We start from the raw sequence: 20,089 nt of genomic DNA on the forward strand, positions 1-20,089 counted from the left end.
TCCCAGCGATACCTCAGGGGCCAATGTTTGGGGGGTGGGGGTTCCTGCTAGTTTTCAGTAACCATAGTAACACCATTCAGCCCCCTGCCAGGAGCGCCAGGACAGTGAGACAGGCACGCGGCGCGGGAGACCAAACGAAGAGATGGAGGCAGAGAGAGAGAGACAGAGGTAGAGAAAGAGAGTGAGAGAGAGAGAGAGATAGAGAGAGAGAGAGAGAGAGAGAGAGAGGGAGAGAGAGGGTGAGAGAGAGAGAGAGAGAGCGAGGGAGAGACAGAGAGAGAGCGAGAGAGCGAGAGAGCGAGGGAGAGACAGAGAGAGAGCGAGAGAGCGAGAGAGCGAGAGAGCGAGGGAGAGAGAGAGAGAGAGAGAGAGAGAGAGAGAGAGAGAGAGAGAGAGATTGAGAGATGAAGTGAGCGGAGGATATTTGAGAAAGTGTTATGACCTGAATGAAAAAACACGGCTCCTGCGAGGCCATTGGGGCAAAACGTAATGGACCCTCATGCCGCTGCACCTGCACCCGCATATCACCTGATCACCCAGATCAGACTCCACCCACAGACACCCAATACACACACACACAAGTGTGTGTGAAGAAGGGCAGAAAACACTTCCCATTATCATCCATCCTACCTGTCTGTGGGATCAGGTGTCTCTTCAGTCTCACACACACACACACACACACACACACACACACACACACACACACACACACACACACACACACACACACACGCACACATACACAGAGAGAGAGAGATCAGAAGAGGAGATAGCTTGATCAGTTCCATGAGACAGATTGAGTTTCCCAACTGGCCAAACTACATATTGATTGGCGAGCGGCTCCACAGAGACATGAGCAGAGGCTGTGGTCTATAGATCAATAGGTGCTTAATGATTTGATTACAGCACCACCGCGCTTTGGATCTGTGTTGATCCAACCCCCGAGCTACGAGCGTAGAATGTGTTTGGTGTGTGTGCGTGTATGTGTGTGATCAAACCAATGGCGTGCCAGAGGAGGAAATTTGTCAGATGAAAACAACAGCGAGAGTGACGGAGAGAGAGGGAGAGAGAAAAGAGAGCGACAATGTGTGTATGTGTGTGTGTGTGTGTGTGTGTCAGTTGTTCATTTCGGCTTTGGCTTAGTAAACATAAATACAGGTTCTGCTATGTTGACATTGAGAGCTATATTCCTCTCTCTCTCTCTCTCTCTCTCTCTCTCTCTTTCTCACTCCCTCTTTCTTTCACACTTTCCGTTCCGTTTCAGCTTTTAGCCATCGATCTCAGTCCACCACACTTTAAGATGTCGACCAGCAATAGCGACCTGTCCCTGCTCGCCAACACGTCTGGCGTTTTATCACCCGTGTGAACATCAGAAAGCATCATAAAGCGAGAGAGAGAGCCTCCAGCCATGCTAATGAAACACCCTTGTGTCCCTGTGCGTCCAACGGAACTGGACATTTAAAATTAATCAGAGGTCTCGGCCATGCACACATCTGACCTGAGAAATACATCTATCATACATTGATGGAAGACACAAGGGGGAAAGAAAGAGAGAGAGAGAGAGAGAGAGAGAGAAGGACAGCGAGCGAGGAAGAGAAGGAGAAGGCATATAAAGGGCAAGGTCAGTCACAGCTCAGTATAGCAGAGATCATTTTACTGCTCTCTCTCCTTCTCTCTCTCTTCTCTCTCTATCCCCTCTCTCTCGCCTTCTCTCTCTCTTCTCTCTCTATCCCCACTCTCTCGCTTCTCTCTCTATCCCCACTCTCTCTCCCTCTCTCTCTCTCTCTCTCTTCTCTCTCTATCCCCTCTCTCTCGCCTTCTCTCTCTCTTCTCACTCTATCCCCACTCTCTCGCTTCTCTCTCTATCCCCACTCTCTCTCTCCCTCTCTCTCTCCCTCTCTCTCTCTCTTCTCTCTCTATCCCCTCTCTCTCACCTTCACTCTCTCTTCTCTCTCTATCCCCACTCTCTCGCTTCTCTCTCTATCCCCATTCTCTCCCTCTCTCTCTCACTCCCTCTCTCTCTCTTTCTCCTGCCCCCAGTGATGGACAGGTAAACAAAGGAAGGCAGAACAAAGCGCACCGGGAATAGATTCACTAAAATAGATCAGTAACAGAGTGATGTGTCTCAACGATAGAGAGATTCTGGGTTCATCCGGGCGTGAAAATGCAAACAAACATAAAAAAAATGTGATGATGATGATGTTATTTATTTATTTATTCACAATGAACAGTTTGGATGTTTAATGTTGCAAATTCATTGAGTCAACATGAAGGTCAGACTGAAAGTGTGTGTGACCTTTGACCTTTTCTATAATAGCAGTAAGGTTTGTTTATTTGTTGTTGTTTAAAGTTTGTAAGTTGTATTTGTGATTGTAAGGCTTCTTTGGCAGGATCAGGATCAGGATCACCTGATGTGAGACATAAAACTGAAACACATTTCAGTTACGCTTCAACACACACACACACACACACACACACACACACACACACACACACGCACACACACACGCACACACACACACACACACACACACACACACACACACATCAACACACACACACACACACTCTTGACTTTCTCTCTCTCTTTCTCTCTCTGCGGCTGTTCTTGCCTGTTTTTATTCTTCTTCTTCTTCCACTTAATCTGTTTGGACGAAGCCCCTGATGTCCCATAGATAATCTATTCCTGACTCATCTCACTTTCCTCCCTCTTCTCCTTGCTCTCCTGCGCTCTTCACCTCGTTTCACAGAATCGCTTTCTCCTCCATCCTTCCTCCCTTGCAAACACACGCACACACACACAACTCCCTATTTCTCCCTCCTCATCTCATCTCTCATCACTCCGGACCTCACCCTTCCTCACCTTCTCTCCGTCCCACCGCATCTCTCTCATCTCACTCCCCCACCCTCACCCCCACCATTACACACAGAATGGCCGTGCCAGTGTTGATTAGAGCCCGCCTGATCAGATGTGCTGCGCGGCTTAGCAAAGGCCTGTGGGAAAGAGAGCTGCTTATTCTGGCCTCAGGAGATGGATTGGAAAGGACAGGAGGTAAAACAAGCAAGCGTTCCCTCATTACGCGCACATATTCATCAAAGTTGTGCCCGTCGTGCACAAGAGACTCTCGGCAACCGTTTCCCCTTTCACGTGGAACATTCAATTTAAAGATGATTCATCCCGGCGGTGTAATCACATGTTTCTCTCCAGCATGAATGTCTGTGAAACACGCACAGATATTTGGGGATGATATCGCATATACAGTATCTGCACCTATTTCTATTCCTGTGTATTCTGGATGTTCTTCCTCTCCTCCTGCCTAGTCGCTCCTGACAGACGCCACCATGCACTGCCACCATGCACTGCCTCTTATTTTTGCACTCCATCCTTCCCAAATTCCAAACGCGTTCAGGGTGCATTGTATACACGTCCATCATCTGCACGTGAAATGTGGAAGCGCATGAATTACTTTCAACAAGCATTCACGATTTCCGTGGCATGTGGAGAAACGAAGAGAAAGGCTGCTCTCAAGGTTGTTCTCTCTGTCTACGCTCCTCTACTTTATAAAACGCTGCAAACTGCAAAAACGGAATCCATAAATAACACGTTGGTAACTGTATAAAGCTGAGCGCAAAACTGCTGCAGAAGTCACAACCGGGAGAATTTCACTATTTTAACTTTGACTTGCGAAGTACAAAGTAAGATGATGTAATACATGCAAACTAAATAAACCATTTGCCAACTTACAGTAAACTGGATGAATTTGTGCAACTGCGTGTGATTAAAACAAACAATCCCAGTGACACCAAACAAATGTAAAGCTCTAACCCTGTACATTCTGTCTGTGTTCAGCATGTTACTGCTTTCCGTTGGGAATTTGACCAATTTGAGTACTTAAACATTCGGGTCACTAAATTGGAGACGTGTTGTGGCAATCATGATGTAACAGCAAGCAATCCGTCACGAGGCCCCGGCGAAGTTTCACTCTAAAATCCTAGTGTTTATGGAGTGAAGTGTGTGAAGTAGAATTCTACTCTGCTGTGCTTAGACTCTGAAGAGAGGAAAGAGTTAAACACTCTTCTGATAGACTAGAGGAGAGCTGGAGGTCCTTCAGCTATTGAGCCATTGGGATAAGAGAAGCCCATTTGATCAGCTTAAAACCTCTTTCACACAAGCGCACACACACGCGCACACACACACACACACCTGTGCAGTGTATCAGCTCTGTTGCTTGGATCGTTTTTTTTTGTTTTTTTTTAAGATTTATGGTCCAAATCTTACCTAAGCTGGAAAATGCTGAAACAAGTGGAAAACTCCCCCTTGGGTGTGTGTGTGTGTGTGTGTGTGTGAGAGAAAGAGAGGGTTATCAAATATATGTGTACTGGTGCCCACAGGCTGCCCTGCAGGGAGAGAATTACAGCTGGTTGCTGAGTGTTCAGATCACTGAAGAGATACTCCCCCCCCCCCCCCCTCTCTCCTCCCCCCCACTGAGGAAAAAATAACATCATCGCATTTTCTGTAAATTTCTGGTTCTTGGGCAGATTAACACAAACTCAAACCTGGTATTGATACATAGAGAATTTGACTATTCATCAAATTCTGACATACATATTATAATTTCCATTATACATTGTGGACCAGCGCTACACATACAGATAAACCTATTTGTTGCTCTCACAGATGCTGGTGTGCTGCAGCCTCGTTCACCTCCTGACAATAAGAACAGCACAAATGGGCCAATCCATTCTGGTTTACATCCAGCACATACATTTGTCACTGTCAGCATTAATAGCATCTCGGCATGCTACATCTCTTCATTTGCCCACATTTATTTCCACTATTTCACATGCACACACGCGCACGCACGCACACACGCACATACGCACGCACGCACGCACGCACGCACGCACGCACGCACGCACGCACGCACGCACGCACGCACGCACGCACGCACGCACGCACGCACGCACGCACGCACGCACGCACCCTAATGCTCTTTGGTCACTACACGAATCTAGAATCTAGACGGCATCCAGAGGACGGATGTCAGTGGATGAATTGACTTTGGAAGTTGCAATACTATCTGAAATAATCTCTCGGTTAAGAATCTTGAACGGGACATGGTAAAAATGTTCAAGTTGTTGATGTCCGGTGTCATATTTGTTACTCCTATCCTTCTCACCACAGCCTTGGATAAACAGGAAGTAGCTGAGAGAATGTTCTGAGCTGTACTCTATAAGGGTCCATTCAAAGGTCGTAGAATAAATAAAATGAAAATCATGCAAATGTGACCACGATCACCACGAGTTACACTTACTTACACACCCATATTCATAGATTGACACATTGTTTCCATCCAAAAGCATTAAATCTCCAAGGAGGAGATCAGTACTTTTGTCTTAACTCTACTTGGTGATGTAATCTATCTACAGGGGAACGAGGTGAAAGTGGCATGTCGAAGCCTTTATCATAATTGAATTTGTGGTGGATGAAATTGAATATGCTTCAGATTTCACACTCATTCCGCAAACTGCTGCGTTAAAATACAATTAATCCCACATCGCTTTGTTTAGAAGGACACGGACGAACAGCGGGAGGAGAACCAGACTCCATCGATCCATCGAGCACTTTTTATAAATTCTGCCTCTGACGACCGATCAGCTTGTATTAATCCTTTACAAACACGTTGCTGAACAGAGGATTCTGAGGATCAGCTGTGTCCTAGGGGACCCATCGTGTTCTAGCTTTGGTTGCTAAAAATAACATTGCAGCTTTGAAGCACATGTTTGCTTTGTGACGTACTCGACTTTTATCGAGGCTTCGAATAGCACAAAGTTCTGAGTGTGTTTTCGTGGATGTAAAAAAGTATTTTAGGAGGCAAGTCAAGCAGTTATTGGCCTCACACAGTAGGTGTACTGAAAGGATGCAAGTGGCATGCAAGCTGCATGTGCGCGCGTGTGTGTGTGTGTGTGTGTGTGTGTGTGTGTGTGTGTGTGTGTTACACCTCTACCTTGTCCTGCAGTATCCAGCATTCCAATGAGCCAGTGTGTTAAAACATTGACATTGACATTGACGTGTGTGTGTTTGCGCGTGTGTGCGTGTGTGTGCGTGTGTGTGTGCGTGTGTGTGCGTGTGTGTGTGTGCGCGCGTGCGTGCGTGTGTGCGTGCGTGCGTGCATGCGTGTGTGTGTGTGTGTGTACAGTAAAGAGTATTACAGTTAATGGTGTATTTCAGCCCAGTTCCCCCACTGCTGCTGCTAATTAAACCTGGACTGTGTTATAACTCAGGTCTGTTAATCCCCTTGATCAAAATAAATCCAAACTGATGGGGGATAAATCTTTCCACTGTAATAAGGCAGCAGGAGAAATATGCCGGCAATGCCAAAAGTGTGTGTGTGCGTGTGTGTGTGCGAATTGGCCAAACTAAAGACGGTGAGCAGGCTAGACGAATGTCATGTTGCTCCACCTAATAGGCTCTCCATCCAGTCTTCCCCCCCTCAGTCTTGATCTCTGACAGAAAGGTAGCAGAGGGAGGCCACACACACACCTACACCTACACACACACACACATTGTGCAGCTTTAATTTAAGTCTGACACAGGTCTGGTGCCGGTGAGAGGAGGAGGACAGCAGCTAATTCTGTGAGCCGTCACTTGGATAAGGCTTCGGTCTTTAACTCATGGTTACTAAAGGGTTAAACGCTTATTATGACACAGGTTGACAATTCATCGACTGTGTCATTGTTGTATTCATTTAGCTGGCTTTTATTAGTTATTAGTTATCAGTTTGGTTTGCTGAGACAAATGTTTGGTGGAGCAGCAGTAAGCATGTGGACGCGCACACACACTCGCACTCACACTAACACACACACGCACGCACAGCCTCACACACAATCACAATCACAACATTCCATCAGTGCTGAAGGGGCCACAGTAGATCAGACCCCTCTGGACTGAGTGGCCACCTGTACTGTTTGCTCTGGGTAGTTTCGTTGAGTTTTAGTTTGAGTATTTAAACATACCTTAGGCCTCCAAACACACGGCAGAGTGTTTATGGCAGGAAGTCCACGGCGACGCAGCCCATCGACAGAAACGGGTGAGTCACGACAACCAAACCTGAGCTTTAAATGTTCTGTTGTTCCAAATCGAATTTGAATTTCCTCGTGTTAAAATGTATCAATATATCTGACTGCACCGTTTTAATTCAAGGGAAAAATTGATCGTTTTCATTTTGATAGAGGATGTGATGTGATCTTTATTTGTGTTCTGAATAAGTTCTGATTAAATCTTGGAAATTCTTATCATCTCTTTAGACTTCATATAAGACTTATTCCCAAAATAAATCAAATCCACTATTTGCAGGATAAATAGACAGTAAACAAAAGTAAACACCTAACACCTTCTGTCTTTACATATTTTATCCTCAAATTTGCACCAGATCTGCCTGAATCTCTAACAACAATCATCTCAATAAGGTGCTATCACGGACAGTCCTAATTAAATCCTTGAGGACTGAGACAGCTGAAAAAGGAGAATTATAACAGCGTTTTGACAGATCTGGAGCAAACCGAAATACAAAACTAACATTTATCTGTTCTTTGTTCTGCCTGGAATGTCAACAACTTGCCGCATGATGGAATAAAACTCAAATCGTGTGAGAAAAGAAAGCAGCTGCTTCCGTATTTGCTTCAATCTGCAAGCAAAGTCAACACCAAACTCACTGTGAAGCGTCTGAGATTTGAAAATGAACGCAGGAAAGGCAAAGATGCAGCTTTAATCGCTTTTTGGAATTAACCTGTAAGGGAAACAATGGTGATTTCAGACTTCAGAATTCAAAATGATGAATGCGGCGAGCGTTCTGCTCTGGTGCGAGTGTGCATGTTGTGTAGTCGCGTCTATATAAACAAGCAACCCGCATGCTGAGCTGTTCATGCTACCAGTGAAAGGAAAGGAAAGGAAAAGAGAAAGAGGAGAGATTAACCTCTTGATTGGATATGGTTCTCAATTCAGCTCCCTGCCAGTGGCAATAACAAAGAGATACAATGGAGGAGGAGGGAACGAGAGGATGAAGGTGGCTGAGGTTGCGTGTAATGGAGTCAAGACCCCTAACAGACTGTGTGACACGTTTCACCACGGCATTCCGGTCCAATCCACGCTGTGCTAGATGGCTGACCTATGCATGCGTGTGTGTATGTGTGTGTGTGTGTGTGTTTGTGTGTGTACCGCAGTGATGAATCCTAATTATACGATGGCGTGCAGGCCGTGTGCCATCTCATCACACCATGTCCAATCTCATAAGCAACACTGCAGCGCATAAGAGGGAAATGAAGGGCTGACGAATTCGATGTGCATACCATGTGCGGTGTTATGAAGTAAGAGAGGAAAGAAAGGGTGAGCGAGGAGAGAGGAGAAGAGAGATGAGAGGTGGAAGCCTCTGTGCTTTCTGTCTTTTCATGTTTTATGAGTGTCGTTTTACATATTAAACACATTTTGGTTTTCACGACCGGAGATTTTAACAAGTCAAGGAGGATTTGTACTATCCTCTCTTCTGTGCAGTAGTTTAATGCCACTGCCTTTGAGAGTAGTCGACTAATGTGTGTGTACAGCCCAGTATTACAGATAAGCTTCACAGGCTAAGAGCCCAAAGTCTACAGGAAAAGAAAAAAACCTCACAAAAAATGGAAGAAACCTCAGGTCAAGTCGCTCAAAGGGAGATCCCCTCTCCTCACACAGCCCAGGGGTGCGACTGGGAAGCAGGGACACAACGAGAACGGTGGAGGAAGCGCATTTACACAACAATGCGGAGGGCGTAACAAGATCTCGACAAATGAATGAGACTATAGCTATGAATCCCAACGACAAGTCTTCCAGTGTGTGTGAGGGGAGGTGGAGCCTGGGCTGGATTGAGCTGCAGAGCTGCAGAGCTGCAGCGCACAAATCTGCCCACCACAAGCTCCTGCCCACACCGTCGACTCGTGGGCCAGATCTAATTTGTGCCTGGACAAGCAGGCGGATGAATACGTTGTCAGAGGTATAGAGTGGCAGTGGTCCGGGGGCGTGTTTCTTTTTTGCAGCCCCCGCTGAGTCATCACGGGCTCGGGATGATGTAGATATAAGCGTGCCCCCTGTCCCTCCCCCCTGCCCCCGCGTCTGAGGTTGAGCCCCCTTAGAGTAATGGTTAATCATGGGAAGTTGGGTTACAGGGTAAGTGTGTCTGTGTGCAGCATTCCACCTGAGACAAAGGTGTGTGTGTGTGTGTGTGTGCGTGGGAGGGGGGGTTGTTTGTCATGCTGTGGTTGTGACAGGGGCCAGTCAGGCAGACGAGGGAGTGTGTTGTTGTAGCCGTGGCGATGGGGAAAGCCCTGTACAAGCAGCTCTCATCAGCTCTGCGGGCTGGGAGAGGAGCTGCGACTGCTCTCCCAGAAGCCCCAAAAACTTAACCAAACAGAAAGAAGCTCCCTCCCTTTGTTTCCACTGCCGCTGTGACGGGTTAGAGGGATCTGAGTCTGTGTTACCTCCTGTGTGTGTGTAACCTCCTGTGTGTGTGTGTGTGTGTGCGTGTGCGTGTGCGTGTGCGTGTGTGCGTGTGCGTGCGCGTGCATGTGTGTGTGACCATCCTCTAGTGCCCCATTATGACACTGTATCCAGTTGTGGACCGTCAGTGCCACAAAACCTGACAATCCAATTTTTATTATTTTCATGTTGTTTCTTTATGTGTTTTTAGTGCAGTAATCTCTAACTGCATCTTACCTAAAGTTATATTTACATTTAAGGTACACATTTCCTGAAATAACTCTCCTTTGAAAGTGAATATGAATTGATTTTACACCAATAAATCTGTACTGAGTTGATCAGGGCCATGAACTTATCAATTATTCCACCTGGTGCCAAGATTTAAAGCTTCCAAAACCCTCCAGTAACTATAAAGGGCTCTGACCAAAAGACTGTAACATAAACATCTTTTTTTATATGTCATGTTCCGTGCCAAAGCGCTGTCCTCTGCTCTGTTAGTTGTGTTCACACTGCTTGTATCTGCAGCAACATAATTGGCTCCAGTCATATAAATGTGTCCTTCCGACTCGCTGCAGATACCAATACTGGCTGCCAAGGCCTCATACACACTTTAATGCCTCAATCGAGGCGTCTATAGCTGCATGTAAGAAGTGTGTCTACGCAGCACATCTCATAATTTACTGCTGTAAACACACACAGCCTTCATCTCATCTCTGGTCACATAAACCCTCACGCCAGACTGTCTTTAGTATGTAAATCAGTTCGACAGCAAATGTGTTTCTATCCATCTATTATGTGTGTGCAGGCTGTGTGTGTGTGTGAGTGTATGTGTGTGTGTTGCTGTTCCTGCTTTAACCAAGTTTGTGTGTGAAAATGCTGACTCGTCTTTTTTTAACGTGCCAAGTTGTACTCTGAGATCCAAACATCGCCGCCGCTTTGTTTGGAATTCTCACAGGGAAGCAGAGCGGCAGATGAATCCCGTCTTCACTGTTTCCATCTCGTCTCACAAACAGCATCTGTGTTTATGTTAACCTGACTGGCCTGAGGACGTTTCAGATGGCGTTGCTACGCTCTCTCTACCTGCGCTCCCGTCACGTGACTCTGCCTCCGCCGCTAACGGCAGCAAACTTATTAGAAACAGGCAGAGGGAGAGATGATGCCAGGTCGCGGCTCCATCGCCTGACTAACAGTTCTCTTCTCTTCTTCTTCTCTCTGCAGGCACAGAAATCGTGGATAGAAAGAGCATTCAGCAAGAGAGAATGTGTTCATATCATAGTGAGCGCCAAAGACCCCCATAGGTAAGTAACAAAACTATTTAATTAAATACGCTCAGACGGAACCAAGAAAACATATTAAAATGTTTTGAAATCCATTTTGTTGATTGTTATTGTTGATTTAATACATAGATTTATAGATTTAGATGTTTAATTCTCTTTAGCCACTTACCCTGTGCAGAGTGGTGTGGGGCTGGAGTCGATCCCAGTGCTCATTTGGCAAGAGGCCGGGTACAAATCATTCATTCACGCTTCCATTCACACCTACAGGCGATGTAGAGTTTCCAATTCACTCAACCTGCATGACTTCACAAGATAAAACAAGAACACGCCCCCAAACCAAACCCCACGTAAACGCCGCCCATCTCAAGTAGCTGCCTTTAGCGAGAGCTGTACGACTTTAAAGGTGACTTATCTAATGGAAAGGCCTCTCGCACACATGCAACCCCTGTTTTTGTGTCTGACCTTTTAAATCACGCTTCAGAGCAACAGCACGCTGCCCTCCATTTGCATCACAGGTAGAAATTACATACTAATGAGAAACATTTCAAGCCTGACATTATGCATTTGCAAAGCCCAGATAGCTAGTTTAGCGCTGCGACTGAACGTTTGTGACAGTCAGGACCAGGTCACCGCTTGAAGTCTATTAACAATACTATTTTGAAAGCTTATTTCTTGAAACAATAATAGGCAAGGTAAAATGCTAACAGGAATACACTGCCTGTCCATTTACAGTACTGCAAAGTGCGAATGTGAAGGCACAGTTATAAAAGCTTTCTGTGTAATATTAACACTTGAAGGCCTTTGTGATGATACGTGCACATTGGGGAAATTAAACAGGGACATTTTTACCCCTCATCCTTAAATCCTCCTCTATGCAAAATCATTGTCCCAGTGATGTTATGGATCCTTTACTATAGCTGCCATTGTTGCATAGGGTGACAGATTGAGGGGATGAAGGCTTATTGTTGTGGTATCAGTCCTCACACACACACACACGCACACACACACCATGACACACTCAAAAAGGAAGGCTTGCTTGTTAAGTTTTAACAGAATGAGCAATACTACAGCAAAACATAAAAGCCTGCAGCCGAAGGAAGGAAGGAAAGGAGATGCTCCTAAAACTCAGATCATCTTTTCTCTTGTAAGGAGACATGACACAAGGCAGAGGGAGGTGCACCACCTTTGCAAAGAGATGACAGATGCATGAACTGATAATCAAAGCCTTCTGACTGCTTTCTCCCCCAGGGTTGCCACGACAGCCATTTGAAAGCTGTATTCAGTACATCTGAATAAGCATGTATTTGTGTAGGAAACCTACTATTCATGTCGCTGTCATTCTGCTGAGCTCCTGAAGCTACCAGAGACAGAACAAGGGAGAGAAACTCCAGGGGGTTTTTGAAGAGCAGAAAGCAAAGATGCAGAGGCGTTACAACAGCTTTAGATACTTCTCCTCTTCTCCCTTCAATCAGGAGATGAAAGCTACAGTAGATGTCCAGTTGTTACTTGTGCCTTGCTCTCCTCTCACCTCCACACACGTCACAGTGACAGCTCTCCCTCTCTCTTTCACTCGCTCACCATTTCTCACCCTCTTTTCCAACGCTTAATGCTCCCTTTGCTTGAGGCTCCTGTCTCTCAGGATGTCAGTTACTTTGCATAAAGGATTATATTACTATAAAATATTCTTTTCAATGATATGTTCTTAGCCTCTCACCCAAGAAAGTGAGAATGGCTAATAATATGATTCCTCAGGTGTAATCCCCTAATTTCAGGGATACCCAAGGTGCTGTGAGCTTTCAACTATAACCAGGTTTTAGGAGTAATTGTGCCCTCAGATAAGAACATTGTATCGGCTGTGAAGGATTATGTGGACAGCAGAGGAAAAACTTTTTAAAAATTGAGCTAAATAAAACCACTGCAGTATCCCATTGCAGAACTGCTTCAATTCTGAAGGCGAGTACGGTGGAAAGAAGTCCCATGCAAGGCTCAGAACCTATACATCAACCCCAGTGCTGATACTGTATATATTTAGCAATATTTCTTTGTGGTTTTTAACACAACTAAACAGATCTTTTACGGTGATGGAAGTTTCAACTTAAAGCCTCACACACTTCCACTTCACACTCCCTAAACACGGATTCCGGCTGAAGCCTTTTACAATGTGCGCGGCACTTTGGTCCATTCCTAACTTTTCCAACCTCACCGAATGTAGGATCAGGTGAGGCAGGTGAAAGCATGGCTACTCACAGGTTTCAAGAATGGGGAACTCTGTCCTCCCATCCAGGTGCTGTTGTGGCCGCCTGATAGGTCAGCATGTGGGCCTGCCGCCAGGCATCTCCACCAGCCAGAATGACAAGGCGGAGCGTCTGGCCAAGAATGACAGCCTGTCAGAGAAATGGTCCATCAGCAAGCACACGCAGCTCAGCCCCACCGACGCCTTTGGCACCATCGAGTTCCAGGGAGGAGGACACTCCAACAAAGCCATGGTGACTCCCTGATGCAGAAACATTCCATCTTCACCCTCACAGTGTAGCCGCACACGTACAGTGTAGGATGCTCGTTGGACTAAAATGAACGCTTGTTGTTGGCACAGTTGTCAGGGCGACAGGGAAAATTGATGCAACATCCCAGTAATTGACAAGTTTTCTTTTTGACATTTCACACACTGTCAAAACCTGATGAGGATTCTATGACATAGAGGGAATTGTGGGTAAATGAACAAACTGTTGTGTTGATGTTGTCAGCTTGTGTGGCGACATGAAGGATGTGGAGGCTCAGGTGCTTATTTTTCAAATAACCAAATACTTAACACCAGATTATTATAAGTATTAATTTTAAACTGATCCCTGCTTTGTTCCAGCTGTATTATCATAATATTACTTGGTTCTCATGAGGGATTATCATTATATTCACAAAACCTCCCTTCTAAAAACATTTTCAACAGAGTCCCTCATATTTTGTTGCAGGATTCAACATAAAAATTAAAAACTTATTTACCTTGCTCGGTCCAGATTCTCTTCACAATACTCTAGTTTAGTGTATGCAGAAGACCAAAGTGGAATAAATACAATCTGATTCCCAAAAAACCACACATGTGCAAAATGCCCTAAAATCCAGCACATCTGCAAGAATCCAGAAAGCAAAGTCAGGCAGATGAGTATTAATAATTGCTGTATAATTACTGATTTGAATGAAATATCGCTCCTGTCTGCAGTAGCTGAAATGGGAATCGTACCGATGAATCAGTTAATCAATCATAGTGGATCCTGCATATGCCACTGCAACCACATAACAACCGGTGAAATGATCACATCGTTTCCATTGCTATGGTAACAGGAAATTCACACGATTGAAGCTGAAATATGCCTGATTCACCCAGAGTGTTAAATTATTCAAGCAGACACATGTCAGGTGGGATGTCTGATGTTACATTGGAAGCATAAACAGATGCTCTATAATACATGGGTTTCTTCAATCATAGCAAACATCTGCTCCATACTGCTCATAAGCGAATCATAAAACACATACAGTGCGCTGGGGGCAGGTCTGCACCCTTTGTTTATGTCATAATTATGTAGTAGAGCTGTGTGTGTGTTGACTGCAGCATTAACTCGTTCCTTCTGTTTGCAGTATGTGCGGGTGTCGTACGACACCAAGCCTGACCTGCTGCTCCACCTGATGACCAAGGAGTGGCAGCTGGATCTGCCAAAGCTGCTCATCTCAGTCCACGGGGGACTGCAGAACTTTGAATTACAGCCAAAACTCAAACAGGTCTTTGGCAAGGGGCTCATCAAGGCTGCCATGACGACCGGAGCTTGGATCTTCACTGGAGGAGTTAACACAGGTGAGGAGGGAGCTTGTTTAGAGTGGAAGAATTATGGGTTTGTTGCACGCATTCTCAAATATTAAGCTCGACAACCTTTTTTTCATGCACACTGAACAGCCACACATTTTCAATTGATACGTCAAGTTTCCAGCATTAGTTAGCAGTTATTAGCATTTATCAAGCTCCTCAAGGATGTGAAGATGTTAAACTCAGGGATTAATGACAAATCGTAGATTTGGGATGCTCACGGTCTGCTGGGAGTCGAGGGATTTAGTAAATTTAGTCATTATGTATATTGGAAGGATTTTTTATTTATTGAAGTTTGACTAACATGAGATCCGTTGGTGCTCGGACCGGATCATGAATTTCTATTTTAACGAGGTCGTAACCTTTTGCATAGCTGTGAAATTCCCCTAATGGGGTCTCGGCAGTGATGGAGATGAAGAGAGCAGCCTGGAAAGGAACAGCTTTCATGTCTGACAGTAGCAAAAGTGATTGCCAGGAATCACTGTGAACACTGGGGAATGCTGGGAAGGCCCAAAGGTCAGGGGATGAACAGATATATGCAGTTTTTTCTTCCTGGCTGAATTAGGCTCGATAAGCCGTGATTAGTGATTCGGAAGCAGACACAAATTGGTAAAATATAAATGTGTTTGACAGCTGCCCCCATTTTTACGAGTGCAGTATATTGAATTATATATCAGCAGTTACTGAGTCAGACTGAATGAATTAGTGTACAGCCTTTGCTCCAGCAGTGTGGTGTTGATAATAGAAGCCTTATCTCACCTCACTATTTACTTTCCCTCCATTATGGGAGTTCAATGCTGCTATTGTTCAAGCTTTCTAGGTTGCGAACAGTGAGCCTTCTGCCTAACCTGATTCATTTTGCCAGTGAAGAAAAAGACGCACTACACTAACCAAAGTTCAAAAGGAGAGATCGAAACTAGACGGAAAGAACGGTGGTGCGAGCGTGCACCATGAATGCAGAAAGGACAATAAAGTAGGTTTTAGTGACAGGAGTGCAGAGAGCGGAGAGAGAAGAAGATAGAGATAGAGGGCTGAATAATGAATGGAGGAGAGGATTGGTGGGGCAGCGAAAAGAATGAATGATGTCAGTGAGAGAGAAGGAAGAGGATGTTCTGCAGGTCTGAATGGGCAACATCCAGAGGCCCAGGGTGAGGACTCTGTGTGTGTGTGTGTATTGAGTGGCTGGGTATCATCAAAGTTCAGGCTGAACAATCTGTTTTTCTGTCCCCTCTCTCTGTCTCTCTGTCTCTCTGTCTCTCTCTCTCTCTCTTTCTCCCTTACACACACACCCACACATCCATACAGGGGTGATTCGCCATGTAGGTGATGCACTGAAAGACCACGCCTCAAAGTCAAGGGGGAAGATCTGCACCATTGGCATCGCTCCATGGGGAATTGTGGAAAATCAGGAGGATCTGGTTGGAAAAGATGTAAGTCCCTGTGAGAACAAACGGAACCAAACACGTTACCCAGTTGCTGCATGTGTGCTTTATCACTTGCTCACATGCTTATAGGAGAAAGTATCATTCACTGACGTCCACAGTTGGCCACAGCCTGTAAATTGCTGTTGACAGCTTATCAGTGGAGATGCTGAGTAAGCCGGTGCAATCTGAGATCAACACTCCTTCAAAACCAGCCGGGCAGCTGGCATGGAAACAGCGGAGAAACCGCTGAGTCGTCCAAAATCTTAGGAATCGATGTTCATTTGTAGTTAAATTCTTCAGAACGTGCAGCAATGTGTCACACGGAGCAAGTCAACCAAAGCCGAGTGATGACAGTGCCAGAAACGAGATGATGGAACCCTTTTTACGCATGATAGGTCTCAAAAACACATCTGCTTAATGAGAAAATGGGAGACCGTATGTGTGCTCTCTCGGGATCAAATTTAAGATGTGTGTAAATTGCCATTAATGTTTCAGAAGCATTGTACCATTTTGTGGCGTAATATAAGTGTAATTAAAAAGTACATGTACACACAGTACATGTTTCTGTACTGTAAATTAATGCAGCAGTCTGCATGTTTGATGGGTTTGGCAAATAACTTTAACAAGATAAACAATTAATGAAGACACTCTTTGACTCCAATTATAGAAACAAATGAAAACTACTTGCTTACAGATGAGCTTCTTAAGTACAAATTCTTAAATGATAACATTGCTTCATTTGTTGGAATCATTTTGTCTCTGCTTGCAGTTTTACCTCAGCAAGTGCAATTTTAGTTTTTCACTCATTTTTAAACATTTATAATGTCTGCCCACTAAGGCTCTCTCTTGCCACATTACACTGACTGACAAGAGGCCATTTTAACACACACACACACACACACATTCAAACAAGCTGATCCTTACTGACCCGATCAAATTGAAATGAACAGATTTTACCCCGAAACAACACACTGTTCCTATGCCAGCTTGTCACACACTCCTGTCATCCAGCAACCTGTCTGGGCTTCTCAGATGATGTTCTCTTTCCCCCCGGGCCAGGTGGTGCGTCCATACCAGACCATGTCCAACCCCATGAGCAAACTGACAGTCCTGAACAGCCTCCATTCCCACTTCATCCTGGCTGACAATGGCACCACGGGGAAGTACGGCGCCGAGGTCAAACTGCGGCGTCAGTTAGAGAAGCACATCTCCCTGCAGAAGATCAACACACGTGAGTGGATACATGCCTTCACACTGCCAATAAACTGACCTACTTTAACCTAAATTACAGGATGTGTTTTAAACAACAAGGGCACAGTGAGCGATAACAGCATAATGAAACACAGAGCCTTGTTTTATCAATGACGCCTCTCTGGGTTAATTGGGATCAAATCTTTTCCATGTGCATCCAGACAAACATTGTTATTCCTCAGTCATATTCCAGACAGCTCTGTTTGAGCCCTTAAAACCGCCATCTATACTCAAGATGGCTTTACTCTTTTCTTTTAAAGCAACCTGGCAGCTCTGATCACTCTGTCCTTGAATGAACCTGCCAGCTAACCCTTGTCTCCCAACAATGGGGACCAACAGAAAGCTTTCTATCAAACCGGCAGAAAGAGAGGCCTGGAAGCACCTAAGCCGGGGGGCTGGTAGTTACCTGGGAGGCGTCCTCCAATATTGGGCTGCAAACACACACACACGCTCTTGGTGTTTTCATATATTTTGACAGACGTTTGATCAACAGGGTTCAGGCAATATTCTTTATGTTTCCCTATCCCTCCATGCCCTCATTTTCTAATTTGTGCATCAAAGCTATATTATGCACGTGAAAAGACAGCAAGAGAATACTTGTATGGTTGTTTGTGCATGTGTAAGTGTATTAAGATGCAGGTGTGTATGCCAGGTTTTGCCTTCTTGTTCATTTGCGGATGTCTATCTGAATATATTTGCCTGTGTGTGTGGACAGTTTTGCGGCGGAGCTCTTGTCACATTGCATTTCTCTGAATTCAATTTTCATTTTTTTACCTTAGCGAGAAACCGAATGGATTTGCATGAACACAAAATGCTCTCTTCTATCTCTCACACACTCACACACATTCACACACACACAAACAAAACATCCCTAATACCCTTTAAATGCATTTTCCAACACCCTCGCATGAGCATTGTTTCTAATGTGGCAGAGCTGGGAATGGATCTGAATCAGGGAAAGGCCATTTGCTGTTTCAGTCATGATTCATTGTTGCCATTTTGATTTCATGTCAACAAACTGCCGTCCTGAGATCATTTTCTCTGAGTTCTGTTGATATGAATTTGCGCATTTAGCATGAAGCGCTGCAAGTTGCCTCAATGTCACAATTCAAACGTTACAGTTTATAGATTCAATCCCACATTGCATGATATCGTTTGCATTAGAGCATCAGAGCTAACAAACACAGTGACTTGAGGTGAGATGTTACAAACAAGGTGTTGTTTCCTGCCGGGTTGTGTTGGACGTGGACACAAATTCATCTTCGTCTTGTAAACATTAAGGCATGTGTCTGGTCGAGACGGTTTTAGGTTAGAATGGGATCCCGGCTCTAGATGGCATACGCTGCCTTTTCCTGCACTTAGTCCACACCATTTATATTTACCCATGGACTATTACTCATTTTAAGGATATCTTACATGACACCATCTGAAGGTCATCCACTGCTTTCTTTTCTATTCACGTATTAAAGAAATGGATACTAGCCATCAGCAGCAACCCTGAAACAGACAGGAAAGGAATTTACTTCCTTCCTTGCCCATCATACAGTCATGTGACCCATGGACTTCCCTTTGTCATCCTATGCCTGGACTCATACAAAAGAGGCTGGGAAGGCAAAGGGATGCCCAGTCGTCATGCAAGCATCTGACCATCCATCTGATGGTAATGGACCATCCCGCACGTAAATCTGTCACTTGACTGCGTTTACGCGTATCTGCAACCTTCCAAGGTGGCCACAAATTTTGCCTGGGATCATCTGTCGAAACACGCAGAGGTGATCATCTGTATGCATCGCTGACCATCCATAACACTATAGAGTCTCTCACACTGACCTCAACCCCACACCATGCTGAGGTCAGTGTGACATTGATGACTAGCCTGAGCTTTGTGATCTAGTTTGCTCTACCTGTATTTCAGCAAGCTTCTCCTTCAAATGCAACAGGTCTCACTTTACTACAAATCCATTCTCTTATTGTTGTGCTGTTGTTACAAGCACTACTGTGTCGAGTAATCCTGCAGCCCCAGCGTGTCTTTATTCATGTACCGTAGGTTGTTGTATGCGCCCATCCTTTACTTCCACATTTAGCTCAAGGGCTCCTAGACAAGGTCAAACTACAGCCTGCAGTCCTGCCATAAAAAGAATAAACAAAGTGAACAGGAGAAAAAAGGTGTACCTTGACTTGCCCAACGTGTGGGTAGCAGACCAGTACGGAAATCCATTCTTTCTTTCTAATTCCTCTTGACACACTCACAAACATTTTAAACAAACACGAGATGAAAGCAGTGTGATGGCTACAAATGCTTCATCTTCCCCTGGGGTGAATTTTTCCATTTCAGTGGTCACAATGTGATTGATGGACTCAATGATATTGATTCTGCAACTGATAATGTAGTTGTTGGATGGAATTTATTATCTCTGATGTATAGCATGTGTATGCTAGCGTGTTGTCTGTGAAGGTTCCCAGTCATCTAGGTCATGGTATCCAAGGAAAGTTAATATTAGGCAAATGGACTTGTTAATAAAGGCTTGAAGAAGTTGGACGTCCCTGACTATGACTCCACAGAGGTTAAATCCTCGAAATCCCCATCAGTCTGTTAAAATTGAAGAAACCTTTCAGATAAAGGGTGAAACATTTTCAAGCCTTTAGTCCAAGTCCAGTTGCCTGAGATTATCTGATACTGGCGTATTGTTTACAATATCGAATGCACTAAATACAAATCTCAATGAATCCATTATTCTACAGAGACACGTTATAAACATTTCATTCCATGATGAAA

General features: G+C 44.8%; 1 protein-coding gene across 1 annotated transcript in view; it reads left to right on the plus strand.

Moving 5' to 3' along the window:
• The window catches only part of trpm3 (transient receptor potential cation channel, subfamily M, member 3), a 79,390-nt gene that overhangs the window by 20,159 nt on the left and 39,142 nt on the right, over positions 1 to 20,089 (plus strand). The window contains exons 2-6 of the mRNA XM_076164763.1: positions 10,727 to 10,806; positions 13,070 to 13,271; positions 14,416 to 14,629; positions 15,944 to 16,068; positions 17,122 to 17,293. Of these exons, the coding sequence (XP_076020878.1) occupies positions 10,727 to 10,806; positions 13,070 to 13,271; positions 14,416 to 14,629; positions 15,944 to 16,068; positions 17,122 to 17,293 (793 nt within the window). The remainder of the gene's footprint in view (positions 1 to 10,726; positions 10,807 to 13,069; positions 13,272 to 14,415; positions 14,630 to 15,943; positions 16,069 to 17,121; positions 17,294 to 20,089) is intronic.

This window comes from Genypterus blacodes, unplaced genomic scaffold, assembly GCF_046128005.1.
Source record: "Genypterus blacodes isolate CSIRO-AG114 ecotype Tasmania unplaced genomic scaffold, CSIRO-AGI_Gbla_v1 ptg000138l_1, whole genome shotgun sequence".
In the NCBI taxonomy this organism is placed as follows: domain Eukaryota; kingdom Metazoa; phylum Chordata; class Actinopteri; order Ophidiiformes; family Ophidiidae; genus Genypterus; species Genypterus blacodes.